We start from the raw sequence: 27,956 nt of genomic DNA, 5'->3' as shown, positions 1-27,956 counted from the left end.
AGCCAAATTTCATTCACTTCATGCAACTGGAGCTGGAAACTCCCATTTTCTGTCCTTGAGGCGATTTATTCCCATTCAAATTTAACCAATTTCCAGCAAACCCGACTGCTGTGGGTAAAGAGCTTTTCCTCAGCAGCCAGGGGCGGATAAAGGCGAGCAGCGCCTGCTCTGCTCTCCAGCTCTTCCTTCCAGGTCTCCCTCCATCCCCACAAGCGGATTCCCAGCTCTCCAAACCCCAGGGATGCTTTTCCAGAGGTGTTTGGGGGGCACAGGAGGTCACTCATGTCCTCTGGATGTGGGGGATCCAGTTGGGATGGGAGATCCAAACCCTTATCCCGGCTCTGCCATCCCGCTCCAGCCCTTCCTGTGACAGCCTGGAGCAGGGACAGGGATGCAGCTGCCGGGAGAAGGGATCTACGAGACCCCAAATCCAGAAAAAGGGACCTCCAAGTCCCAAATTCCAGGGAAAAGGACCTCCAAACCCTTATCCCGGCTCTCCCATCCCGCTCCAGCCCTTCCAGTGACAGCCTGGAGCAGGGACAGGGATGTGGCTGTCGGGAGAAGGGACCTACGAGACCCCAAATCCAGAAAAAGGGACTTTCAAGCTCACAATTTCAGCGAAAGGGACCTCTGAGCCCCAAATTCCAGGGAAAGGGACCTCCCAGCCCCCAAATCTAGGGAAAAGGACCGCCAAACCCCTATCCCGGCCGTCCCATCCCGGTTTTCCCATCCCGGCCGTCCCATCCCGGTTTTCCCGTCCCGCTCCAGCCCTTCCCACGGGAGCCCTCTCGCGGCCGATCCCACGCTCGGAGCTTTCCCTAAAAATCATTTTCCAGCCTAATTCCATCTTTTCCCAGCCCAGGAGATGCTGCTCCAGCCTGGCACATCCCAGCCCTGCGTGATGCTCCGGGAGCTGCATCCCTCCCTCCCTCCCTCCCTCCCTCCCTCCCTCCCGGGGTTGGGAAAACCTCGGGAGTCAGGAAAAATGGATATTTAGAAAGCCCAGGAGAGCAAAGCAGAGCTTTGCTTCCCTTCCTGGTGGATCTTCCCACCTGGGACAAGGGGGACAACTGTGCCAAATGTCATGTATTTATCCCCAAACCCCCTCACATCACCTGAGCTCTCAGCCAAGCCCTTGGCCAGGCATCCTGTGGCTGATTTCCCTGCTCCAGGTGTAACATTCCCAGGGATTCAGGCTGCTCTCCTGGCCCTGGATCTCATGGGCAGCACACACAGGATCTGACAAAAAGCAAATTTATTTTCTTTTATGAAGCTTATATTACATGCATGGAACAAAGCCAGGACAACAGGTAACAGCAGGGCTGGGGTTTTGTCCGGATTCCATCCGTTTTTCTGGAATCCAGAGGCCAAATTCAAGGATTTTTTGCTCTTAGAAAATACAATCATAATAGAAGGAATGTTTTTTTTTTTTATTTTGTTTCACTTCAATTCCTCCTCCTCCTATTCCCTGCATACAGCAAATGCTCCAAAAAAAGGAGGCAGGAGGGAAAAATCTAAACCACACACACAACCCCCCCCCCCCCAAAAAAAAAAAAATTCCCTAAAACCCACTGAGATGGGAGGACCAAATCTAGCTCTATCCAGAGAAAAAAAATACAAACAGAAGAGCAGGAATAGAGCTCCGACAGGAGCAGTACCCCCAGGATTTTCCTAGAAATAAAAAACATTTCCCACATTTGTTCAATGAGATGCTCCAAATCCCTCCGGATCGCTTCTCTCGGGGTTTGGAAAAGCAGCTGGATACACAAAGATTGGTTTGGAAAATACAAATATTGCATTCTTGGCAGAGTCTGCTGGATATTCAGGATATTCTGGATATTCCATAGCCAGCAGAGCGAGGTGGAGATGCAGACCCGGCACAGGCTGGCTCCAGGTGTGCTGCTGGGCCCGGGTGGGGCTGGCAGAGGTGCTCAGGGTGGATTTGGGGACTCTGCTCCCCGCTCAGTCCCCTGTCACCTGCGTGGCCTGGGTGTCCGAGCTCTGGCTGCTGGACTGGATGAACATGGGCTGGGTGATGTCCTGGCCCGCGGGCATTGTCACCTGCTGGATCTGGTACAGCTGCTGCACACACGGGAGGTGACAAAGGAACCTCTGTCAGTGCTCAGCACATCCAGCACCTCCCCCACATCCCGTCCCTCTGAGGTACCCCAAAAACCCCAAACCCACCACGAGCTGCCACCAAATCTGCTGCAAATTCCCACCCAAGTCCCTCTGGGAATTCCTGATGCCCAGGCTCACATCAGGGCCCTTCTGCCCATGGATTTCCCAGAGCAGCTGGCAGATCTGTGGGCAGATCCTTCCCCTGGATCCCTGGGAAGTTCCAAAGCCAGGCTGGACAGGGCTTGGAGCACCCTGGGATAGCGGAAGGTGTCCCTCACCTGGTTGGAAGTGGATGAGCTTTAAGGTGCTTCCAACTCAAACCATTCCATGATTTATGATGCTTATGGAACATCCAGATGTTAAAATCTTTATTGCTGAATTAGGAATTTAGGATTCCATCTAGAGTGCCAGGGGCTGGATTAATTCAGAGCAAAGGCAGCAGAACTAAGAATCCACCTGAATTTAGACTGGCACAACATTCCCTTATCCTGCTGCAGGCCAGCAGTGTTTTACCAGGAGGAACGTGCAGATTTGGGACAGCCCCTGTGCCCCTTGTGCCCCTCAGCTCTTACCTGTCCATCTGTGAACTGGCTGAACTGCTGCTGTCCCTGCTGCACCTCTGTCTGCGTTATCTACAGAGATAAGAGCAGCTGATCAGTGCCAGCCCTTCCCACCAGAGGCTCACAACCCCACCAACACCATCCTGCTGCTGCCTGGGGAGAGCTTCTGAACCTCAGCCAACTTTTCCAGCGCCCCAACCGCGAGAGGAACGGCAGCCACGGACACCTCCAGAACAAACACCACCTTCCAGAACAAACACCACCTTCCAGATCAAAACCAGGTCCTTCCAGACCCCAAACCGGGTCCTTCCAGACCCCAAAACCACGTCCTCTCTGCTTCTCCCAAGGAGAACGCGGCCTCCAGGCCAGCGGGGAGGATCCCTCACAGCCTCGACGCCGCTCCCGACGTTCTGCCTTTCCTGCACGGCTCCTCCCTCACCCAGGCAAGAAGGAGAAGGAAAGAGAAGTTTAATGAGCCCAAAATGTTGCCTGCAAGCAGCTCAGAAGCAGCGGGGGCTTCACCCAGAGCCACACACACGCACACACACACACAACAAAAGCTTTGCATGCACCTCTCACGGACACCTAAAGGAGGTTTCCGCTACGCTCCTTCTTTAAAAAAAAACCTGACAAACAGGAAGAAAAGCAAAGTAGGAGTCCTAACCCAAGAGGTGGCTGAAATCCCCTGGAAGTCGCAGCTTCAGGAGCTGGGGAGGAAGCCTTGGAGGCAGCTCTGGGGAGTGCATACCTGCTGTGCATTGGTTGCAAGCGTCTGGATCTGCCCCTGGACTACCTGGGTGCCTGACACGGGTTGGGCTAAGCGGATATACTGCAGCTGGCCAGCATTCAACTGGACCTGGAGACAGGTGGAGGGGGCAGGGAAAGAAAATGAAACAGGTCACTCTGCACCCTCAACACACAGCAAAATTCCCTGCTCGGCTCCACCACGGGAGATGGACTTATGGGGGAGCTTTCCCCGCGAGCTCCAGGGAATTCTGGAGGGTTCCCAGCAGGAATCACCACAAGGGACCCTAAAGACAAAAACCCCAGGGCATAGAGCTCCAGGATATCCCTGAGGCACCACATTCCTCCTTTTTTTTCCAGGCTGGGAAGGGTCAGTTAGTAGCTAAAGCATATTAATGGCTCAGTTTCTCAGGGATTTGGAAGCACTTTTGGTTACAAGGATTAAGTTTTGCTCCTTTGAGGCAGCATTTCGCATCAGCTGTTAGGAGCTGGCAGCACCAAATCATATCCTGCACCCTTCTCAATCATATCCTCCACCCTTCTCAATCATATCCTGCCAAAAATTAAGGAATAAACAGGAATTTTCACCACAAAGCCAGCAGAGATGGCAAACCCCAAAGATATTTTTGGAGGCTTTGAAAGCAGCTCTCTGCCAACACCTCTCAAGTCCCACCTGGCAGAAGCTCAGCTCAGTGCCTCATGTGAGAGATTCAACCACAAATTTATCCCCTAAATCCCATAATTTTGGGAGGTTGGATGCTTGGGAATGTGGGACATGAAGAAAATACAGGTAACACTGTTAATACACACCTGAGAGCAATAAAAATGTCACACTGCTGGATTTTGCTTCTGTTATTTAAAGTTACAACGTTGAGATTCACAGCTTTAAGGGTAATTTTATACAAAAAAAAGGTATTTTTTTCTTTTTAAGGGGAAAGAACACACAGAACACTCTAAAAAACTGCTGAGAAAGAGGTGCCTGCAACGTGGTCCTGGCATTTCCACAAAAGCCACCAACTCCCTCATTTGTGTCTGAAAGCTCCAAAATCATTTCAAGAGCAAACAAAACTCCCCCTGAGCAACAAAATTTCAGTAAAGATTTGGTTTCTGCACTGAGTTCTGCAGGGATGTCAAGTTTTCCATGCTGGGGGAATTAGGTTTTAATTACATCATTAAATGATGGTGGAAGAGATGTGGGAAAATTTCTTCCAGCAAGGAGAGGAAGCTCCAAAGAACCTGCCCAAAATGAGGTCTGGGTAAGACAAAGATTAAATTTAACATAAAATTCAAACAACTATCACTTCATTGACGGATTCACTGCCGGTTTTTCTCTGTTAAAAATTCACTTTTCCATTTTATTTCTGGAATAAAGAGCAACAGGGAGTGTGCACAGCACCAGGAACATGTGGAAAACCAGGAATGAGATGCTCCCAACACTCCAGAGGCATTTTGAGTTTCAGGAGAGAGTTTCCAGCTCTATTTGGGTGATCCAAGACTCTTTGCTGGGCCCTCAGAGTGCACAGAGCAGTCAGAAGATGGCTCTGACTGTGCCAAAAGAGAAAAGGAAATAAGGGAAAAAAAAATAAGAAAAGCAAAGCAGGAAGAGCAGAACAGACCAAGGACTGGAATTCTGTGGGGCCAAATCCAAGTTTTTTTTCTCCAAGTTTTATTTTATTTCACTTGCTGGAAGCTCCTTCAGCATCAACTGTGGTTCTTCAACAGAAGAATCCTCCAGGTTGCAGCCAAACAGGATCCCTGCTGGATGGGGGGGCTGGGAATTGGGATTATTCCATCCCACATTGCTGGTTTGCAGTCTTGGAGCTGGCAGAGATCCCAAAAAGATTCCACATGCCAGCCCCTGGCAGCTCCTGAGGAGCAGCCACAGATCCCTGTTCTCCCACAACGCCAGGAAAGAGGCAGGAAAAAGCAAATTCTTGGTCAAAACCAGACCCTAAAACCCCTCCAGTCTGCCCAAAAACACAGGAATGCTTCCCAAAGGATCCCCCTGGATTTTCTTCAGGAGGTTTTGGCCCTGAACAGATCCTTTGTAAGGAATTCTTTCTCCCAAGAGATGTCCAGGCCCCTTTCTGTAGTTCCAGCATTCTCTGGAGACAGCTGGGACAAATCTGAGCTGTTCTTGCTGAGGATCCACTGGAGATCTCCTTCCACAATTCTTTGAGGAACAAGTCTCTTGGAGAGATTTTCACAAGGAAAAGAAGAGAAAAAAGAAATGGAAAGAAGGGGAAAAAAAGAAATGGCCAAGAAAATGCAGAGAAGAAGAAGGATTCTTTGTAGTAAAAAAAACCCAAAAAAACCCAAAACAACAATTTGGGAATTTCTTCCAACTCAAGGCAGCAGGAATCAGCTGAAGACTCAAAAAGATGAAAAGAGCTGGAAAAATCTGTCAGCTCCCTCAATCCAAACCCTTTCCAAGATGCTCTGACCACGAGCAGAGGGAAGCTCAGCAAGGCTGGAAAGGCAAAACCTGTGTGAAAGCTCCAATTTCACAGCAAAACTGAAATCCAAGTGAAATGTCTGGCCCTGGGTGACCTTTGGGTTCTGGAACACAGAACTGGATGGTTTTTATTCTTTTTTTTTCCCTCTAACAGGTGTGATATTTTCCAGCTGGAATCCAAAAGCCACAGCTTTGTTGTAATTCTAAGTTAATGTGACTTTCTTGACCTCTGTGTTTACTTAGGACACATTTCAGGAAGTTTGGGTTATGTTGGGCACCCAAAATCCCATTTTTAAGTCTGATGTAAAAGTGAGGAGGTATCTCCTGGTTCTGCAAAGCCATTCCTCCAACCAGCTCCAAATATTTTGGAGAAATATTTCTTTTAACATCAAAGTTTATTAATAACTCCCAGATGGCAACTTTCCCACTCAGCCTGCCAGGTCACGACTCCAGATTGCAGAGGCACAACCAAGTAAAGGCAAAAAGAAATAAATTCTCTTTTATTCAAACCAGGCTGTGGTGAAGAACTGAGGTTTAGCCAGGAAATAATTGATTTATTGCTTCCTAATCACAACTATTTCACTCAGGGGGAAGGTGTTTGGGGTGGGCAATGAGTCTGGACTAAATGAATTAAGATTTATTTCCCCCTTTATGTCACACTTGGTTGGTTTTCCGAAGTGCAGGAACCACACCACTCAATCCAAACTTCCTCTGCCAGTTAACAAAGCAAACAGAAACAAGCCTCATGCTCACAAATTTGTTTTTTTTCCCTTTTCCACCTTTCCTCCTGGCCGAATCTTACCGGGATTTGCTGGATTTCCCCCGTGTTGGTGATGATTTGCTGCATCACTTGCATGGTTTGTCCTGTGCTGCTCTGCCCCTGCTGGCTCTGGCCCTGGGGCTGGGCCTGCACGATCTGGACCTGCTGCCCCTCTCCCACCTGCATGGTCACGGGGGTGGTCTGCACAAAAAAAACAGGGATGAGCATCCAGGAGGTGGAAAATCCATCAGATGTCAGGACTGGGGGAGATTCAGCCTGCCGTACACCCACGAGTTTGGTGTAGGATCCCAAATCTGTGGTGATTTGGGGTTAAATCACCACAGCAGGAGCTCAGAGCCTGGGTGAGGCTCTGAACCAGGAACCACATTTGGACCAGGAGAGCTGAGGTTGTCCCACAGAAATGTCCAAGGTAAGGCAGGACAAGGATTGGAACAACTTGGGACAACGAAAGGTCCGTGATGATGGAACAGGGTGAGATTTCAGCTCCTTTCCTCTCTCCCAACCCATCTCAGGGTTAAACCCGTGATCTCCACTGATGTTCCTGAGCAATCCATCCCTGTGGATCTCCCTCAGCCCTGGCTCACCTGGCCCTGCTGGGGCTGGGGCAGTCCTATTCTAGACCCAGATAAATCACCACAGATGGAGCTCAGAGCCTGGGGGAGGCACCATCCTGGAGGATCTGACCCAAGAACCACATCTAGCCCAGGAGAGCTGAGGTTGCCCCACAAAAATGTCCAAGGTAAGGCAGGACAAGGATTGGAACAGTCGAAGGTCCCTGATCATGGAACAGGGTGAGATTTCAGTTCCTTCCTTCCCTCCCAACCCAACCCAACCCATCCCAGGGTTAAACCCATGATCTCCACTGATGTTCCTGAGCAATCCATCCTTGTGGATCTCCCTCAGCCATGGCTCACCTGGCCCTGCTGGGGCTGGGGCAGTCCTGTCCTAGACCCAGGTAAAATCACCACAGATGGAGCTCAGAGCCTGGGGGAGGCACTTTCCTGGAGGATCTGACCCAAGAACCACATTTGGACCAGGAGAGCTGATGTTGCCCCACAAAAATGTCCAAGGCAGGACAAGGATTGGAACAGCAGAAGGTCCCTGATCATGGAACAGGGTGAGATTTCCGTTCCTTCCTTCCCTCCCAACCCAACCCAACCCATCCCAGGGTTAAACCCATGATCTCCACTGATGTTCCTGAGCAATCCATCCCTGTGGATCTCCCTCAGCCCTGGCTCATCTGGCCCTGCTGGGGCTGGGGTTGGGGCAGTCCTATTCTAGACCCAGATAAAATCACCACAGATGGAGCTCAGAGCCTGGGGGAGGCTCTGAACCAGGTTTCTGAACCAGGAACCACATTTGGACCAGGAGAGCTGAGGTTGCCCCACAAAAATGTCCAAGGCAGGACAAGGATTGGAACAGCAGAAGGTCCCTGATCATGGAACAGGGTGAGATTTCAGTCCCTTCCTTCCCTCCCAACCCAACCCAACCCATCCCAGGGTTGAACCCGTGATCTCCACTGAAGTTCCTGAGCAATCCACCCCTGTGGATCTCCCTCAGCCCCTGGGGCCTGGCTCACCTGGCCCTGCTGGGGCTGGGCGATGATGATCTGGCCCGGCTGGATGGTGGTGGTGGCCGTGGTGGTCTGCTGGCCCTGCTGCTGGCCCTGCACCTGCACTGCTGCTGGCTGCTGGGCCAGGGTGAAGTAATACTGCACGGGCTCGGCTGGGGTGACTGCCTGGCGCACCTCCTCCTGCGGGGAAACACCGGCAGGGAGTCGGGGTGGGCACACGGCCCCCGCCCGCCCCCGCAGCCAAACGTCCCCCCAGGACATCCCCTGGGAAAGAGCTTCAGCACCTCCCTCACAACACTTCAGCCAGGCCTGTGTGAGCTGATAAAAGCTCCTTGGTTCGGCCCCGTGGAAATCAGGAAGCCAATAACGTGTGGGTAACGTGGAGTTGGCGCCGAGGTGGAGGAAATAATAATTAAAATTATCAGAATTGAGAGGTATAGAAGTTCCTGGTGGGTGAATTCCAGCACAGGAGCAATTGCAAATGGCTCAGGAAAGCTGACAGAGCCTCCTCTGTCACCCAGCCCCTCTCCTGCGCTGGGTTCCCAGCCCTCCACCGAGCTCTGATGTCAATAAAAGTCATGGATTTGATGCTCGCTGCCGTGCCTGGAGTTATTTATTTAAATCCAGCTTTTCCAGGCTGCCAACCATTCCCTGCTGTGGGAGCAGGGATCTCGGAGCAGTGGGAAGAACCAGAGGCTCTGCTCCCCTCCCTGGCAGCAGCAGCGCTGCTTTCTTTCATCTCAGGAGAGAAAAGCCCCTCATGATCAACGACATTCCAGGATTTTCAGCGATTATGGGATGTAAATACTCCAGGATCAGAATTCCTGAGCTCCCCAGAGCAGCTGGATGAGGGCAGGTGCAGCTCCCAGGCGTTCACTCCATGGCAGAAGGCGTAAACAATCCTCTCCCAGCCACCTCGAGTTCACAGCTGAGAGTGTAGGATGTTTACACGTGCTACAACATGGGACATTCATGACAACATTCCCACTTCCAGCGGCCTGCTGCAATCCCTGCTCATGGATTCCCCTTCACTTCATCCAGCTGGGCAGGAAAAGGAAAATTCACATCATGCCTGGGTGAGCACTGAGCTGGAGTGAGGAGTTTGTTGGCTTAGAAGCTGTTTTTTTGGGGAGCAGAACAACTCAGGAGTTACTCCTAGGAGGTTTCTCAGAGTAAGAATCTCAAAGATTCAACTGATCCCAACTGGTTGTAAGAAAAAAGAAAAAAAAAACAACAACTTTGAGCCTGGCTCTCAGGGCAGACATCATCACAATCACCACCAAACACAACCTGTGCTACTCCTGCAGCTCCCATTCCTCTGATGGAAGGAGGAATAATAATAATTAAAATATATTTTCACCAGTGAACCAGCAACCCACAAGTGCTGGGGCAGCTCTAAGCCCAGTCCTTAGGTTATTTCTGGAGTGCTCCAATCCCCAGTTCCAGCTAAATCTGAAATAATGAAGACTGAGACCTCCTCTGAGCATCTATTCCAGGCTCAATCCTTTTTGCCACAGGCAGGAATGGCTTTAAATCCAAATTTTCTTCCACTCCCTCCTATCCCAGCATTTGCCATCTTTTATTTCCAAGCCACAGCTGGAGTTCCCAGAGCAGCACAACACCAGGATTTCACTCCCAGCTCCTCCAAGAACCGACACTACCTCATCAAATAAGAGATAAAATACAGATTGTAGGGAAAAAACCAAAAAATCCAGGCACAGGCAGTTGCTTTTCCACAGGATTTTCCCTGTAAATCCTTAACCTACATTCCTAGGGGGTATCTAGCTCTCCACACAACTTTTCCTGCTGGAAAAAGGATTCCTGGTGAGGAACATCTCCCCAGCTTCATTTCCACCCCAAACTGCCCAGGATTTCCTGGCTGGGATGGATCAGAATTTACCCCAGGTGCTGTAACACACCCCTGAAATGCTCCAGGAAAATTCCTTGGATGGCAGAGCTCGGATGTTCTGTAATCACAACGCCCTGATGTGAGTCAAGAAGGAGAAGACACAAGGAATGCTCTCCCCTCCCATGGCTAAAAATAGAAAAGTACAGGAATGAGGCGCCTCAAGAAAAATAAAAAAAAAAATAAAAAAAAGAAAAAAGTGGATTTCCAAAGCCAGAACGGAAATTTCAATTATTACAACTGTAAAAGAAGTTAAAGAAGAGCAGCTGTGGGGGCTGTTTTGTCTTTTAATTAACACCAAACCACGAGTTTGGAGAAATATTTCTATTTTATGTTGAGATCCCAGCACACCTGGAATGCTGATTTTAGCCCCAGGAGCAGCAGGATGGACTCTCCTGGATATTGGGACATGGAAAAGTGGTTTTCTTATTTTCTAAACCTTCTGGAAATCAGGATGGGAAGTTAAACCCAGCTCAGGGCACCATCCCAAAGAAGTGGGGTGGATTCCCTGTTCCCTCATTTAGAGTGGAATAAAGGAAAAAAAATTCACGTCAGAGACAAACTTCCAAGCCAAGATGTTCCACAAAGTCCCAAATTCCCCATTTTGTGGGGGAAAAATTTGGATTTTTCCACACTGAAATCCTTCATAAGTAATTGTTTTAATAATTGATTTTTTTTTTTTACTGTAGGACAAGGAGCAGAATTATCCAAAGAGGGCCTTGAGGGGAAAATGCAGAGTTTTTATGCAGGAAATTGGGAGGAAAAGGGATGAGGAATCCAGCTCCAATGTTGCTCTATACAGACAGAATTTTTTATTATATCCAGGATTCAGAGTGGAATTAAGGAAAAAAATTAAGGAAAAATTTCCAAGAGACAAACTTCCAAGCCAAGATGTTCCACCAAGTCCCAAATTCCCCATTTTTTGGGGGGAAAATTTGTGTTTTTCCACACTACAAACCTTCAGAAGTAGCAGAAAAAGAGCTGTTTTAACAATTATTTGAATTTTTTTTTCAAAAAAAAAAAAAAAAAAGGAAAAAAAAAGAAGAGGTTATTTATTGAGGGGAAAACCCAGAGTTTTGGTGCAGGAAATGTGAAAATGCTGAGCTGAGAGCAGCAGCCTGCTGCTGTAAACATCCGACTGAAAGCTCCTTCCAGCCCTTCCAGCTTCCAGTCAAGGATGTTTACAGAGGCACTGACTGCCCCAAAAGATTCAAAACTGGCATTTTTCAACCCAAAAATCATAAAATTCTGATAAATATATTTATTTTCAAGTGAAATTTTTCTCACTGGCACCATTTGGGAGCAGAATTGTTCAGGAGTGGGTCTGGTTTGTTGGAAAGACTGGTGTTATGTCCATTAAATCTCTTTATTTCCACAAAAAACCCAGTGGTTTTTAGTTTTATTTATGAGTTTTAGTTTTATTTAAGAAATTGAGAACCTGAAAATGTAAGAATTTAAAAAACTTGGAATTAAGGAATTTAACAACCTGAAATTAAACAATTTAAGAACCTGATATTAAAGAATTTAAACACTTGGAATTAAAGAATTTAAAAACTTGAAATTAAAGAATTTAAAACCTTGAATTAAAGAATTTAAGAACGTGAAATTAAAGAACTTAAAAACCTGGAATTAAAGAATTTTAAAACTTGAAATTAAAGTATTTAAGAGCCTAAAATTAATTTAAAAACTTTAAATTAAAGAATTGAAAAACTTTCAATTAAAGAATTTAAGAACTTGATATTAAAGAATTTAAGAAACTGTAATTAAAGAATTTAAAAACTTGGAATTAAAGATTTAAAAACTTAAAGAATTTAAAAACTTGAAATTAAAGAATTAAAAACTTTGGAATTAAACAATTTAAAAACCTGGTTTTAAAGAATTTAAGAACTTGAAATTAAATAATTTAGAAACCTGAAATTAAAGAGTTTAAAAACTTAAAAGAATTGAAAAACTTGAAATTAAAGAATTTAAGAAACTTGGAATTAAAGAATTTAAAAACCTGAAATTAAACAATTTAAAAACTTGAAATTAAACAATTTAAACCCCTGAAATTTAAGAATTTAACAAGCTGAAACCCACAGGAAACAAAGCACAAACCTCACATTTAAATCTTTGTTGCTCGATCACCTCAGTTTCCCCCGGAGGCCGAAACCAGGCTGAGAAAAGGTGGAAAATTCAGAATTTTGTGCCTCACCTGCCGCTTTGGGGGCTTCAGCTCATCCCGGGGGACGATATCGATCAGGAAATCGAACTGGTCGAACTTGGTGATGGCCATGGCGATGTCGTTCCTCTGCAGGACAAAAAAAGGGAAATTTCCTCAGCCCAACAGGGATGTTACCACTATCATCCACTTATTTTGCCACTATAATTAATCTATTTTGCCATTACCATCCATTTATTTTGCCACATCCACAAACCAAATCTCTACACGTTCAGATCACAACCTCCTCTTTAAGATCATTTTATGGAGAAAAAAAGTTCTATTTTACTATTCAACCATTTAAAAAAAAAGAGTACTGTTGAGGAGATGGATTCTCTAGAGCCAATAATCTGTTGTATTTTATTTTGTTATATCTAATTTGTTGTATATTTATTTTCACCTCCATCACCACAAACCCAACCTCTACAAGTTTAGATCACAACCTCCTCTTTTTCTCCATAAAATGACCTTAAAAAGTTCTATTTTACTCTTTAACCATTAAAAAAGGGTATTATTGAGGATTCTCTAGAGCCAATAATCTGTTGTATTTTATTTTGTTGTATCTAATTTTGTTGTATTTTAATTTTCATGTCCATTACCACAAACCCAACCTCTCCAAGTTTACATCACAACAAAAACCAACAAAAATCAACCAGAAATTCAAGAAATTCAACAGCTGAAGCTTCACAGAATCCTTCCAGTAGGTCACAATCAGCTGAGAGATGGGAGATTTGTCTTTGGACGAGTTTATTTTAATTTAATTAATAAAAAAAAGACCTTTCAGCTGGGCAGTTGTGGGTTGCTGGGTACAAAATGTGCCTGGTGTGATGGAAACAAGGATTTGGGAAGGAATTTTGGGATTTGGGAATTCCTTTACCTGCAGGGTCCTGCGTTTGTTGTCCTCCGTGTGGATCCAGGCCCGCAGGGTCAGCTCGGTGATGAAAATCTGAGCAGCTTTTGCAAACAGCACAGGGGCTTCTGCACTGATCATCTGCCAAAAAAATCGGATTAGTTCTAATTTTACCACTCAGTTCTAACGGTGCAAAGAGGAATTTCGTTGTCTGAGGGGAAGTTGTGGGGTTAAATCTGAATTTGGGGGAATTTTCACCTCAGGATTTTCACCTCAGGATTTCCTCAAGAAAGAGTTAAGATTGTGGAAGAGGAGTTCTGGGTATCTAAAATATTCTCTAAAGAGAATTGTTTGTCTTTTTTTCCTTTTTTTTTTTTTTTTCCCCTCAGTGTGACACCATCCTTCTGTCAGGACAGCCCTTAATTTAAATGAGATCTTAAAAATTCTCCATTCACACTTTGGTTATCAGCTGCATTGGCATTAATGCTTATTAATTAACCTTTAAATAGGAATATTCCTATTTAAGTGGAGGCTTTCCCTGCTCTCCACTCTGCCTTAAAATCTCCTTTTCCCCTTTAGCATCACAAATTTGGCATTTATTTGGTTCAGACACGGAGTTGGGCCCTCAGAAATCTGGGATTATATTTTTCCAGGGAGTCTGACTAGAGAATTTTCTCATTTTTCTCATTTATTTAAGGCTCTCTCATAAATTAAGGGCTGTCCCGACAGAAGGATGGTGTCACACTGAGGGGAAAAAAAGAAAAAAATAAAAAACAATTCTATTTTCCCTCAGAAAATTTTCCATAAAAAAAGAAAATAAATGGCATAAATTTAATTATGTCAATCTACTGGGATCAAACTCATGTTATCCACCTGAATTATTGCTTCTTTTTCCATAAAAATGGAATTAGGTGGCACAAAAATCACTCTAAATCTTTGTGAGAGTCGAAAAAAACAAAGAGGGAACTTGAGAGACAGTTAGGCACTAGGGAAAACAGGAAATAACCTGAATTATTTTTGTATTTATTATACCTTTCAAGTGGTATTTATCACAAAAAAAAATCAAAACAAAACTGCAAAATCAAAACCAAAATCCCAAATGTTTCTGCTTTCCCAGCTCAGTTTAATTACAAAAGGCCAAGGGAATTTTGCTAAAAAATGCTTTAAAAATAATAATAATGAGAAGATTAATGAATTTCAAGGGATAATGGGTAAAATATCCAGGAAAAGGAGCATAAATCCTTTTCCAGGATCAAAACTTCCAGGTAAAAACCCTGAATGTACCTTCACATCTTCATCCAACTTCATGATTTTCTTAATCCGAGCCAAGGGCAGCTCCTGGACTCTGAAGTCTTTCTGCAGAGAGATTTCAGAGACTTTTTACTGATATTTAACTGAAAATAAAGGTTAAAAAATGTTCAAATAATCAGTGTTTTCTGGAACTGAACTGGCTAAAACCAGATTTATTCTCTTTCAGGTGTGGCAGCTCTTCCTGGGGATTCTCATGATTCTATTTTAATTCCCAATTCCTGTGCCCAAGGGAAAAAGATAATCCTGAAAATATTTTCCAGGCTAAACCATTCCATGATTTTATGACTCTGTTACAATTCCATCTCCATTTTTTTGAAGATTCCTGGTTGAGGGATTATTCCTCATTTCCTAAACCACCTTATCCCATAGGAACACCCAATTTCCCAGATCCCAGAGCAGGAACAGGCTCAACAGGAACTTTGAGAGGAATTTTTCCCGGTTTTTCCTGGGAATGTTCACGGTTCTATTTTAATTCCCAATTCCTGTGCCCAAGGGACAGAGATAATCCTGAAGATCTTTCTCCATGATTTTCTGACTCTGATACAATTCAACCTCTAATTTTTTTGGGGGGAGATTCCTGGCTGAGGGATGATTCCTCATTTCCTAAAGCAAATTTCCCAGATCCCAGAGCAGGAAGCTGAACTTTGAGGGGATTTTCCCCAGTTTTTCCTGGGAATATCCCAGCCCTGGGGATGCTCATGGTTCTATTTTAATTCCTAATTCCTGTGCCCAAGGGACAGGGATCATCCTGAAGATCTTTCTCCATGATTTCATGACTCTCTTACAATCCCATCTCCATTTTTTGAGAGATTCTTGGCTGAGGGATGATTCCTCACTTCCTAAACCAAATTTCCCAGATCCCAGAGCAGGAAGCTGAACTTTGAGGGGATTTTTCCGTTTTTCCTGGGAATATCCCAATCTCTGGGGATGCTCATGGTTCTATTTTAATTCCTAATTCCTGTGCCCAAGGGACAGGGATCATCCTGAAGATCTTTCTCCATGATTTCATGACTCTGTTACAATCCCATCTCCATTTTTTGAGAGATTCCTGGCTGAGGGATGATTCCTCATTTCCTAAAGCAAATTTCCCAGATCCCAGAGCAGGAAGCTGAACTTTGAGGGGATTTTTCCCAGTTTTTCCTGGGAATATCCCAGCCCTGGGGATGCTGACCACGGTGAGGTTGCGGATCTCCTCCATCACCCGTGGCCAGAAGCTCTGGAGGCTCTGCTGGGCATCGCTGTTCCCCGCCGTGCCAAAGCCGCCGTCCGTGGACATCCCGGCACCTGGAGAGGGGAAAAACACAGGCATGAGCAAGGGAATTAAAAAAAACAAACAGGAAATAAACAGGAATGTGCAAGGAGGGAAAAAAAACAGGAGAAGATAGAAAAAACAGGGAAAAAACAGGGAAAAAAACGTAAAAGTGAGGAAAAAAAACAGGGAAAATGCCGGGAAAAAAACACCAAAAAACAAAACAAAACAAAAAAAACCCAAAAAAAAGGGGAAAAAAACATGGGGGAAAAGAAGGGGGAAACAAGGGGGAAAATAAAAGGGGAAAAAATAAAAAGGGAAAAAATAAAAGGGGAAAAAAACACAGGGAAAAAAAGGAACAAAAAAGGGAAAAAAAAGGGGGAAAGAAAAAATGGGGGAAAAAGGGGGGGAAAAAGGGAAAAAAAAAAGGAAAAAAACAGGAAAAAAAAAAACAGGAGAAAAAAAAGGGGAAAAAAAAGGAAAAAAAAAAAAGGGAAAAAAAACAGGGAAGAAAAAAAAAAACCCAAGGGAAAAAAACCAGGAAAAACTCCCAGAATTTCAGGTCATTTATAATGTAAAAATCCTCCTGATGGATACAAAAAATTTCCCATTTTTCAGTTAAACACAGAAGTGATTTCAGAGCAATGAAGAATTCCTGCTTTCCATGCCTGTTTAGGATCATTTTATGATAAATTGAGTAAAGATAGGAACAGGAAAACCTACAATATATAAACCCCAAAATAAAAGTGAAACTGCTCAGAACAATACAGGAATTTAGAATTAAAATAAAATGAAATTTTCTAATTAAAATATGGATACAGCAATGGTTTGTAGGTGCTGGAGAGGACTGTGAGGAAAGGGAAAAATCCCAAATTTGGGCACAGAGCTCCAGAGAGAGAAACCTCACTGTGAGCCATTCCTGGGCAATGAGGAGAATTCCTTCTCCTCCTTCCAAACTCATCCCAGGGTTCAAAATCTCACTCGGGGTGGGATGAGCTCAGCACAGCCAGAGGAACCCTTGGGTCTCACACCCTGGATGGGTTTTTCATCTGGGACGTTTTACAGGGGAAATTTTCCAGCTCCACTCGGCTCCATCCATCCATGGATTCCTCCTCCATGGTTCATCCATGCCTTCATCCATCCATGGATCCATCCATCCATCCACCCATGGATCCATCCATGGATCTGTCCATCTCTCCATGGATCCACCCATCCATGGATTCCTCCATGGTTCATCCATCCATGGATCCATCCATCCATGGATTCCTCCTCCTGGTTCATCCATGCCTTCATCCATCCATGGATCCATCCATCCATCCATGGATTCCTCTTCCATGGTTCAGCCATTCCTTCATCATCCATCTCTCCATGGATCCATCCATCCATGGTTCATCCATTCCTTCATCCATCCGTGGATCTGTCCATCTCTCCATGGATCGATCAATCCATCCATCCATCCATGGATTCATCCATTCCTTCCTTCATCCATCTCTCCATGGATCAATCAATCCATCCATAGATTCCTCCATGGTTCATCCATCCATGGATCTGTCCACCTCTTCACAGATCCACCCTTCCTTCCATCCCTTCGTCCATCCATGGATCCATCCATGCCTTTTCCATCTATCCCTCCACAGATCCATCCATCCATCCATCCATCCATCCATCCATCCATCCATCCATCCATCCATCCATCCATCCATCATCCATGGACCCACCCCTCCATCCCCTCTTTCCCTGGATTTCCCTCCTCAGGATCCCTGAGCTCACCCAACCAAGGCTCCCAAGGGGTTTAGGAGCAAAGTGGCTGCTCCAACCCCAAATTCTGCTGGAAAACAGAGACAAGATCCCAGGGAACGGCTGGAGATGTCCCTGAGGGGATTTAGGGAAAAGTTCTGGGATTTTTGGTGCTTGGGAACATTCCCAAGGCTCCAGAGCTCCAGGAAGGTTTGGACACCACTCCCAGGGATGCCTGGGGTGGGATGTTCAGGATCCTTGAGGATCCCTCCAGGATATCCCAGGTGTGCTGGGATGAGCTGAACCACCCCAAATCCAGGCTGGGAGAATCCCAGTGAGGAGATGGACACAGCTCTGAAGGAAACACCAAAACCTTCCCAAAAAACCAACCCCTGGCAACAAGGAATGATGGAAAAGCTTTCCCAGAGAAGCATCCAGGGACAGGCGGAGGTGGAATTCCCTTCAACCCAAACCAGCCTGGAATTCTGGAACCAACCAGGATTCACCTCCAACCCATCCACTGGTTTCCAGGCAGGAAAATATTTTATTTTTCCAGCCTGAGGGTTAAAAGAAAAGCCGGGAAAAGCCGAGGCCTGGCTGGAGGTGATTCCAGAGCAGATCCCAGGAGTATCCCAAGAGCTGTCGGAGCTTTTCCCCACCTCTGGCAAACATCAAAATTCCCAAATCCTGCAGCAGCTGACAAAAACTGGGCAAGTTTCGCTTCGTGGGAGAGCAAAGGAAGCGTGAAAACGCCTCGGGATGGCTTTGTGGGGGTTATTTTTGCACAAATTTGCTGTTTTCTGCTCTTTTTTGGGCGCCCTGGGAAGGGGGAAGCAGCCAAACGGAGCCGTCTCCCCCCGGAAAATTCGCCACTTCAGCTCCTGGAAAACACAAGCTACAGGAAAAATCCCAAATAAACCCAAAACCTCTGAGCCTGCAATTCCATCCTCAGCAGTATCCAGAGTTTTTTGGGTTTTTTTTCCCCTGGAAAAGAACTCGCATTCCAAGTGAGGCGGGAATGGGAATAACGTCCCCATCCAGTGAGGGCTGTGTGACAATTTTTGTTGGTTTTTACATCTCATTTCATTCGATATGTCATTTTCTACTTTCGATTTTTTTACTTTGCCAAGTTGTCCCAGTGTAAAAAGCCAAGCAAGGAGGGTGGAGAGCACCTGCAAAGGAAATTTATCCAAATATTCCAAGGGATTTGCAAACAGGGAAGGAATGAGCCAGGAAGGAGGAAGAATTCAGCAGCATCACAAATTCCAGCTCCTTTCCATACACAATTCCCACAATTATGGGGAAAATCCCATTTTTCCATGGAGAAAGCAGCACATTCCCCACAATTCCTTCCCAAAATCCCATCAAAATTCCCAAATCCTCTGGAAATGGGAATCCATTCCTGTCCCTCCATCCCTTATCCCAAATGCCTCTCCAAAGCTTCCAAAGTTGTCCCGATAAAAAGGAAGCAGGAAAAGTTTAATAATTAAATAAATTAATAATTTTTAAATTAAATTATTAAAGCTAATTAAGCACTGAATTTAGAGCAGCAACATCATTCCACTGTAATTATTAAAATATAAAAAAATCCCAACATTATGGACAGGCAACAAATTAAAAACTGATTCAAACCAACCAGAATAATTAAGACTTTCTACCATGATTTTTAACCATCTGAAATAAAAACTAAATTATTCTTGTTCGTAATTAAAGCGTTTACCAAATAAAGAGCTTTAAAAATTTAAATAATTCACGATTTTAGGTCCAAAACTCACTCAATTTAATTCATTTACAACACAATAAGCCCTGAAATGAAGAAACCACCTCATGAGGCAACTTAATTAAAATCCAGGTGTCATCCCCATTATAGAAATCTAAGATTTTAGCCTAAATAAATGAAATAAAATCCAAATTTTGTGGCTGAAAGGGCACCCAAAGCCCTGAAATGCTGAGGTGAGGGACAGCAATGTCCCCACCCCAAAAGTGTCCCAGAGATTTCCCTGGGTGCAAAAAAACAAGGGTGGAAAATTAAATTAAAAAAAATATTTAAAAAAAAAAATTGTTGTCTAAGCTTGAAGTTCCAGCTTAAAATTTTAGGAGAAATTAAAACTTTAAGTGTACAGGAGAAGCAAACTGCTGGAAAATCAAGGTAGAAAAATCTAATTTAGAGAGAATAAAAGGAAAAAAAATCAAATTTATATAGAGAATAAAGTTTAAAAAATCAAATTCCTAGAGAATAAAATAAAAAAATCCAACTCCTAGAACATAAAGCTAAAAAATCAAATTCATACAGAATAAAATAAAATTATTAATTTGATAATAGAGAATGTAAAAATCCAACTTCTAGAGAATAAAGCTAAAAAATCCAACTTCTATGGGATAAAAAATCGAATTCATAGGGAATAAAACTAAAAAAATAAAAGTTATATGGAGAATAAAATGAAACAAAAATCAAACTTCAAGGAAACAACAACAACAAAAAGAAATCCCTGGAGATCTTTGGAGCAGAAGGAACACCCAAAATTCACTCCTTAAAATGGGATCTTCCTAAAGCTGGAAAAAATCCAAAGGAACTGGAATAATAATAATAAATATGAATTATTTGGTAATAAATACATTTTCCAGATTTTTTGACCTAGAAAGTTCAAGCAGAACTGATTTTTCCCCAGCCTCCTACAAGTTGAAGGCAACAAAATATTCCAAATTTTGGGTGGAATTAAGATTTCTGCAGGGTTTTTATTCTCGTTTTTTATTCTTCACGTTGTCCTCATTTCCTGCCAATGCTCGAAAGCTAGATAAATCCTAATTTTTAGGGAAATAAATTATTCTAGGGAAATTTTTCTAGGAAAAAATAAATGATTATTAAGGAAATAAATGGAAATATCTTCTTTTTGAGAAGATCCTGCCATTGACCTTGATGTTCACAGGAAATTCCCCAATCCTGGCCCACAGGCGGCTCCAGAATTTCCTCCAACATTCCCCCAATTATTAAAATCTGATTTTTTGGGGGATATTTCTCCTTTTATTCCCTTCTTCAAACGGTGAATAAGCCCTAAATGAGGTGCTGGGAGCATTAATTTGGAATTAAAAGAGCCCAAATCACACTTGGAACCAAGCTCAAGCCCAAGCAAAGCCTGCTCCTTAAACCAGGAAATAATTTCCATTTTTTTCCCTAATAATAATTTATTTTTCCCCTAGAATCATTTCCCTAGAATAATTTCTTTCCCTAAAAATTAGGATTTATCCAGAACAATGTGAAGAATAAAAACCCTGCAGAAATCTTGATTCCACCCCAAAAAATTGAGTATTTTGATACCTTCAGCTTGTAGGGGGGATAAATCAGTTCTGCTTGATCTTTCTAGGTCAAGAAATCAGAAAAATTGATTTATTAACAAACAATTTGCATTTATTATTATTATCATCATTCTAGTTCCTTTGGATCTGAGAAGTTTTGATGCCTTCAGCTTGTAGGGGGAAAAATCAGTTTGCTTGATTTTTCTAGGTCAAGAAATCAGAAAAATGGATTTATGAACAAACAATTCATATTTATTATTATTATTATTAGTCCAGTCCCTTTAGATCTGAGAAGTTTTAGAAGCGAAATATCCTTCTATTTCCCAAATAATAATAATAATAACATAATTTTGGGAATCATTTCCCAAAGCAGCGCTTTGAACCTCAACAATTAGACAGAAAATAAGTGGAAAAAAAGGGATTTTTCACCCTGTGAGGGAAAGGAGGAGCAGGAATACCCACGACACCCGAGTTTAATTCGAATTTCGCGACAACCCCCGATGTCCTCGGTGCCCTCCAGCAGCTCGGGGTTTGGTTTTTTTATTTTTTTTCCTCCTATTTATTTATTAATTTTTTTTTTTTTTCGGTCCAAAGTGCCGCAAACAAACTTTGTCCTTCAGAGGGGCGGCTCGGAGCGCTGCGATTTCAAGGTCAACTCCTGCAGGCCCCGCTCCAAGTCGGGGCTGCGGCGGAGCCCGGGGGGAGCCCGGGGGGAGCTCGGGGGGACCCCCGGGACCCCTCATCCCCCGCGGGCCGCCGAGCGTCGATCCCCGGTGATAAAAAAGCGCTGCCAGCACCCGCTGAGGGTTTGGGGGTGCCGCACTCCGCTGTCCCCCCGCTGCTTTGTCCGCCCCTCACACCGCCGCCCTCACGGCACCGCTGAGGGCGCTCGGCGCTCACCCCGAGGGTTCCACCGCCAACCGTGCCCGTCCCGCCGCTCCCGCACCGCTGCTCCCCAGCATCCCCCGCCGCCTCCGCGGCCTGTCCCCGCCACCCCCGGCTGTCCTCGCAGCGGCAGCGCCCCGCACTCACCGGCGGTTCCCCGCCATGGTGTTACCGCCGAGTGACCCCCGCAGCCGCCGGGGGCTCCCCCCGGGCCCCGCCGCGCCCGCGGCCCCTTTAACGGCGGCGGCCCCGCGCGCCCCGCTGCGCGCGCCCGGCCCGCCCCGCGCCCGCGCTCATTGGCTGCGCGCCCCGCGCTTGAGCGCTCCCATTGGCTACGCGCCCCGCCGTCGAGCTCTCCCATTGGTCCCCGCCGCGGCGCAGCCTCGCCGGCCGCTTCCTGCTTTAAAGTTACCTTGAGCGGCGGCCGCAGGGGTCAGGCAAGCCCCGCCCCCCAGCCCCGCCCCGATTGGTCGCCCTCCTCCTATTCAAACACATGAGGAGGCTGGCGGGGCGCGGCCGCTGATTGGCCGGCGCGCCTGTCAATCAGGGCGGTTCCCGCCACGCCTCGCTGGCGGGGCCGCACGTGCGCGAGGCGCGCGCGGAGCCCGGAATTGCAGAAATTTGGGGATTTTTTGGAGATCACCCGGCCCAACCTCCCCTCACCCCAGCGAGGCAGCGCCACACGGAGCAGGGGACACAGGGACAGCTGCAACTGGGATGTCCCCAGCTGCAAGGTGAGGTGGAGCTCGCTGGGGTTTCATTTATGGCCGCTGCTCCTCGTCCTGTGCCTGAGCAGAGCCTGGCACAACCCCTGGCACCTCTGGGATGTTTTATGGACTGATGGGATTCTCTGCCAGCCTTCCCTTCTCCAGACGCAGCTCCCGGTTTTTCCTCATGAGGATTCATGAGAGAGCTCCAGCTTGGAGAAATCCGGTGTTTTTCAGGAATAATTTAATTCCAGCAGGGCCATGGCCAAGCCACCTCCCGCTGTTCTCCTCATCAGGGACATCCTCCAGACCCCAAATCCTCTCTGGACCATCTCCAGCAGCTCCTTGTCCTGAATATCCCACAACTGGATCCCCCAATCCCAGGGGGACATTCCCTGGGAACAGGGATCGGGATCCCACAGCCCTCATAGGAGGCTACACCGCCCTACAAACATTCCATAGGATGGAAAAAAATAAAAATAATTTTTAAAAAGACAGATTTTCCAAGTGTTTGGAACAGCCCCTGAGGCCTGGGCAGGATGAATGGCGGGAAAATTCCCAAAATTCCCGACAGGAATGGAGCGTTCACGTCCAACACCAAGAATTTCCCTTCACTTTTAACCACCACAGCCTCACTCTGCCCCTCCAGCAGAATTTTGGGAGCCTCTGGATGCTTTGGGAATTTGGGAATGTTGTGGGTAAAGAATGGGAATGGTCCACAATAACAAAGTTGTGGAAAGCAGGGGATATTTTAACCTCTAGACACAAAAAATCCCAGTTTTATCAAGAACACCACAATGGATTTCCAGCTTTAATTCCAAGCTATGACTTCCTCCTGACAGGATTATCCAGGGGGGGAAAAATATTGGGAAGCACAGCCAAGTCCTGCAGATTAAATCACTCTGAATCTGATAACGAGGAGAGATTAATTTAAAAATAGATTTTCCAGATGATTTGGGGGAATAGAATTGGTTAAAAAAATAAATAAATACACTCTGTTCTCTTCCTGTGGCATTCCTGAGATAAAAAGCAGTGCCTGGAAGCTGTGGAATTCTGATTATTGGAACGATGTGAGGTATTTTGGGTGGTATGAAAAACAAAGGCAGCACCTTTCCTGCAGAACAGAGGAATGCCTGGCTGGAATTGTGGAATTCTGAGTGCCCAAACACATTCCCATGGGATTTGTCACATCCCAAAGGACCTGAAGCTGCTCTGCCCTGCTTGGGAATGACCCACGGGAACAGCTGCTGCTCACAGAGTGGGTAATAATTCCTCCTGGCAATAAAAACAGGTTAATTTGGGGAAGTTCTACAAGAAAGGGTTTATTGGGAATTCCTACAGTAAAGGGTTTATTTGTGGGGGATAAAAACTCCAAATTAATTTTGGATATTTTTACAGTAAAGGGTTTATTTGTGATAAAAAACTCAGGAAAAAAACCCCAAAAACAGTGAGGGGGAAAAAAAAGCAGTGAAAGGGTTTATTTATGGGGGGAAAAAAAACCCCAAATTCATTTTGGGAAGTTCTACGGTAAAGGGTTTATTTGTAGGGCAATAAAAATCCCAAATCGATTTTGGAAAGTTGTACAGTAAAGGGTTTATTTATGAGGGGTAAAAACCCCAAATTAATTTTGGGAGGTCCAACAGTAAAGGGTTTATTTGTAGGGGGTAAAAACCCCAAATTAATTTTGGGAGGTCCAACAGTAAAGGGTTTATTTGTGGGGGGTAAAAACCCCAAATTGATTTTGTGATGACCAACAGTAAAGGGTTTATTTGTGGGGGGTAAAAACCCCAAATTGATTTTGTGATGACCAACAGTAACAGGTTTATTTGTTGTGAGGTAAAAACTCCAAATTAATTTTGGGAGGTCCTACACTGGCCCTGATCCCTGTGGGGCAAAAAAATGTGCTTGGACAAACAGGAATTATCTTCATCAAGCACAAACTATGGAAAAATGCCTGGCTGGAGGTCTCCAGAGAACTGTTGGGATCACACCTATTCCTGCCTGGAATGAGCACTCAGGGATCCTGCTGGATCCCGCAGTATCCTGAGCTGGATCCCACAATTTCCTGAAATCCCACAATCTCCTGAGCTGGATCCCAAAATATCCTGAGATCCCACAATCTCCTGAGCTGGATTCCTCCTAAAATCAAATCGAAACCTAAACACCCGCACTCCTTTCTACCCTGTCCTCTGAGGGAGGTCAGGATCACAACCTGCCTTGGAATCGCAGATCCAGGAACGGTTTGGGTGAGAGAGACCTTAAAGCTCATCGCATTTCACCCCTTCCACTACACCACGTTGCTCAAGGCCTCTTCCACGGAGGAGGCACCACCGCACATCCCCGGTGGCGGCCAGGCAGATCCTACCCGGGAAAACACCGGGAGGCCTCGGCGCGTTGCCCCGGGGGATCTGCCAGCCCCGAATCCCGGCTCTCGGGCCGGTTCCCCCGGGTTCCTCTGCCAGCCCCGAATCCCGGCTCTCGGGCCGGTTCCCCGGGGGATCTGCCAGCCCCGAATCCCGGCTCTCGGGCCGGTTCCCCCGGTTCCGCCAGCCCCGAATCCCGGCTCTCGGGCCGGTTCCCCGGGGATGCTGCCAGCCCCGAATCCCGGCTCTCGGGCCGGTTCCCCCAGGGATGCTGCCGGTCCCGAATCCCGGCTCTCAGCCCGGTTCCCCGGGGATGCTGCCAGCCCCAAATCCCGGCTCTCAGGCCGGTTCCCCCGGGGGATCTGCCAGCCCCGAATCCCGGCTCTCAGGCCGGTTGCCCCGGGGATGCTGCCAGCCCCGAATCCCGGCTCTCGGGCCGGTTCCCCGGGGATGCTGCCAGCCCCGAACCCCGGCTCTCAGCCCGGTTCCCCCGGGGGATCTGCCAGCCCCGAATCCCGGCTCTCAGGCCGGTTCCCCCGGGGGATCTGCCAGCCCCGAACCCCGTCTCTCGGGCCGGTTCCCCCCCGGTTCCGCCATCCCCGGGCCCGCCCCGGCCCCGCCGCCCCCCCCACGGCCCGCGCGGTACAACGGTCCGCTGCCTGTCCTCTCCCCGGTCCGCCCCCCGCCAGCCAATCAGCGCCCTCCTCCCCACGCCCGCCTCCCCCGCGCCGCCCAATCAGCGCGCGCGCCGCGGCCCGGCCAATCGCAGCGCAGCCGTTGCTGAGGTTGGGGGGGGCCCCCCACAGCGACCCCCCTCGGGCCGCCCCCGCCCCTTCACGGGCCGTCGCCGCCGCCGCTTCCCCCCCGCCGCCGCCGCGCTCCCCGCGTACTCACCGGGGCGGCCGGCGCCGCGATCTCCGCCCGCTGCCCGCGCTGCCTCCGGTGCGGCCGGCGGGAGGCGGGAGGAGGGGGGGGGGGAAAGGGGGGCGGCCGGAGCGGAGTGAGCGCCGAGCGGCCGAGAAACAAGATGGCGGCGGGGCCGTGAGGCGGCGGGGCGGAGGCTCCGCCCCTTTTTTTGTCGTTTCCCCCCCCCCCGCGACTTCCCCTCCCCGGGCTGGGCCGCGGCGGCGCGCGCGGGCGCGTGACCCGGCGGGGATCTCGCGAGATTTGCGGGGGAGGCGGGAGTGGGCGGGAAAACCGTGAGGGACCGTGAGGGACGGGGACGAACCCGAGGGACAGAGACAAACCTGAGGGACCAGCAGGGACCGGGACAAACCTGAGGGACCGTAAGGGACAGAGACAAACCTGAGGCACCGGGAGGGACCGGGGCAAACCTGAGGGACCGTAAGGGACAGAGACAAACCTGAGGGACGGGGACAAACCTGAGGGACCAGGAGGGACCGGGGCAAACCTGAGGGACCGTAAGGGACAGAGACAGACCTGAGGGACGGGGACAAACCTGAGGGACCGGGAAAAACCGTGATGGACTGTGAAGGGAGGCAAACCTGAGGGACGGGGACAAACCTGAGGGACAGAGACAAACCGGGAGGGACAGGGAGAAACTGATGGACCGTGAAGAAGGAGGACAAACCGGGAGGGACCCTGAGGGACCGGGGCAAACCTGAGGAACAGGGACAAACCTGAGGGACAGGGACAAACCGTGAGGGACAAGGACAAACATGAGGGACCCTGAGGGACCGGGGCAAACCTGAGGGGCCCTGAGAGACAAGGACAAACATGAGGGACCCTGAGGGACCAGGACAAACCTGAGGGACAGGGACAAACCTGAGGGACCCTGAGGGACAGAGACAAACCTGAGGGACCAGGACAAACCTGAGGGACAGAGACAAACCTGAGGGACAGAGACAAACCTGAGGGACAGGGACAAACATGAGGGACCCTGAGGGACCAGGACAAACCTGAGGGACAGGGACAAACCATGAGGGACAAGGACAAACATGAGGGACCCTGAGGGACCAGGACAAACCTGAGGGATGGAGACAAACCGTGAGGGACAAGGACAAACATGAGGGACCCTGAGGGACGGGGTCAAACCTGAGGGACGGAGAAAAACCTGAGGGACGGAGACAAACCTGAGGGACAAGACAAACCATGAGGGACCAGGACAAACAGGGAGACATCTCAGAGGCCACCGTGCCTTGAGGAGCAGCCACATTTTGGCTCTGTCCTAGACCTGCTCTGTCCTAACCCCCCACACCTGTCCAGCTTTAGGCTTCAGCCTAAAATGTGTGCAGCCTGCCGATGTTCTTCCTGCTTTATTTAAAGAAAAAAACAGGAATGCTGCGATGTTTTTCTTGTCCGCTTCTCTGTCATGTATCCTCGTGATAAATTGCGTGGTAAATAAACTTGGATAAAAATGTTTTAGGTATATGAGTTGCAGTGGACTTTTTTTCACACCAGGATTTGCCATTTTCTCGGATTTTTTTTAATAGGAGTCGGTTTGAAGTGGAATTTAAATACATCCAGTGTTCCTGAGTTGACTCACTCCCAGAGTCCCATTATGTAGCTTAAGTATATCTGCCCACAAAAGAAGGAAAAGAACTATTTTACATATCTGGGAGACCACAGAGTTCTGATTGTTCACACTGTGGGAGAAAAATATTCCTAAAATCGACTTAAATAGATAAAGGAATTAAAGATCCTTTTTCTCTCTGAGTGGAGACTCAAGGCAGCTGATAATCTGAAAAAAAAACCCAAAAGCAGCCCCAAAGGGAGGGGAAGCAAAGGCTGCCTTGACATTCTCCTCAAATCCATCAATTCTGGAGCAAGATCCAATGGGATTTATGAGGAAATTTAGTGAGGGGATTTGCATTTCCATGGGAGGTGGATTTTTACTCCTTTTAAACTTTTCCTTGAAGGCACAGAGAGCTGGAGCAGAAGCTGCTGCCTCATTCCCAGCCCCTCATCTGGGAATTTCCATCTCCTTTCCTCCAGGATCCCATCCCTGGGACAATTTCATCCTGTGGATCCTCACAATTCCATGGAGGAACCCCAGGAATTGATTCCCACCCATGTTATTATCCACGTCTCTAGATTTCATGAATTAAGTCAATTAATAGTAAAGTAGTTTTCTAGTGGAATATTTTTGCATTTCCAACAGAATGCATTTTGTATTTCCAACAGGATATTCCCGGCAGTGCAATCCCAGGGATCATCCAGGGACATCCCAGTGAATCCTGCCCGAGCTGCTCCTCCCTCG

At 47.1% G+C, this 27,956-nt stretch overlaps 1 protein-coding gene, 1 long non-coding RNA gene and 1 other non-coding gene across 5 annotated transcripts; all 3 read right to left on the bottom strand.

The window, feature by feature from the left end:
- Positions 1–1,238: 1,238 nt before the first annotated feature.
- On the bottom strand, positions 1,239–25,862 carry NFYC (nuclear transcription factor Y subunit gamma). 3 transcript variants are annotated; one of them, XM_030290579.4, is made up of 10 exons: positions 25,631–25,862; positions 15,673–15,785; positions 14,475–14,546; positions 13,218–13,331; positions 12,335–12,430; positions 8,241–8,414; positions 6,683–6,841; positions 3,430–3,537; positions 2,694–2,753; positions 1,239–2,082 (listed from the first exon to the last, which is right to left on the bottom strand). In XM_030290579.4, exons 2-10 carry the CDS (start codon positions 15,775–15,777, stop codon positions 1,963–1,965), a joined length of 1,008 nt encoding a protein of 335 aa, XP_030146439.1. In that variant the 5' UTR covers positions 15,778–15,785; positions 25,631–25,862; the 3' UTR covers positions 1,239–1,962. The 3 variants fall into 3 exon arrangements, with proteins under 3 accessions (XP_030146439.1, XP_030146438.1, XP_030146440.1); XM_030290578.4 differs by lacking the exon at positions 25,631–25,862 and adding an exon at positions 21,814–21,969; XM_030290580.4 differs by lacking the exons at positions 3,430–3,537; positions 25,631–25,862 and adding an exon at positions 21,814–21,969.
- On the bottom strand, positions 10,938–12,328 carry LOC140680476 (uncharacterized). The gene is made up of 2 exons (XR_012051821.1): positions 11,741–12,328; positions 10,938–11,649 (listed from the first exon to the last, which is right to left on the bottom strand). It is a non-coding gene; the product is annotated as an uncharacterized lncRNA (long non-coding RNA).
- Positions 11,254–11,345, bottom strand: MIR30A (microRNA mir-30a). Its single transcript, NR_049058.1, has one exon. It is a non-coding gene; the product is annotated as a microRNA mir-30a (primary transcript).
- Positions 25,863–27,956: the final 2,094 nt, after the last annotated feature.

The sequence above is a fragment of the Taeniopygia guttata genome, chromosome 23 (assembly GCF_048771995.1).
Source record: "Taeniopygia guttata chromosome 23, bTaeGut7.mat, whole genome shotgun sequence".
Taxonomy (NCBI): domain Eukaryota; kingdom Metazoa; phylum Chordata; class Aves; order Passeriformes; family Estrildidae; genus Taeniopygia; species Taeniopygia guttata.
This window is presented reverse-complemented; position numbering and strand designations above follow the sequence as displayed.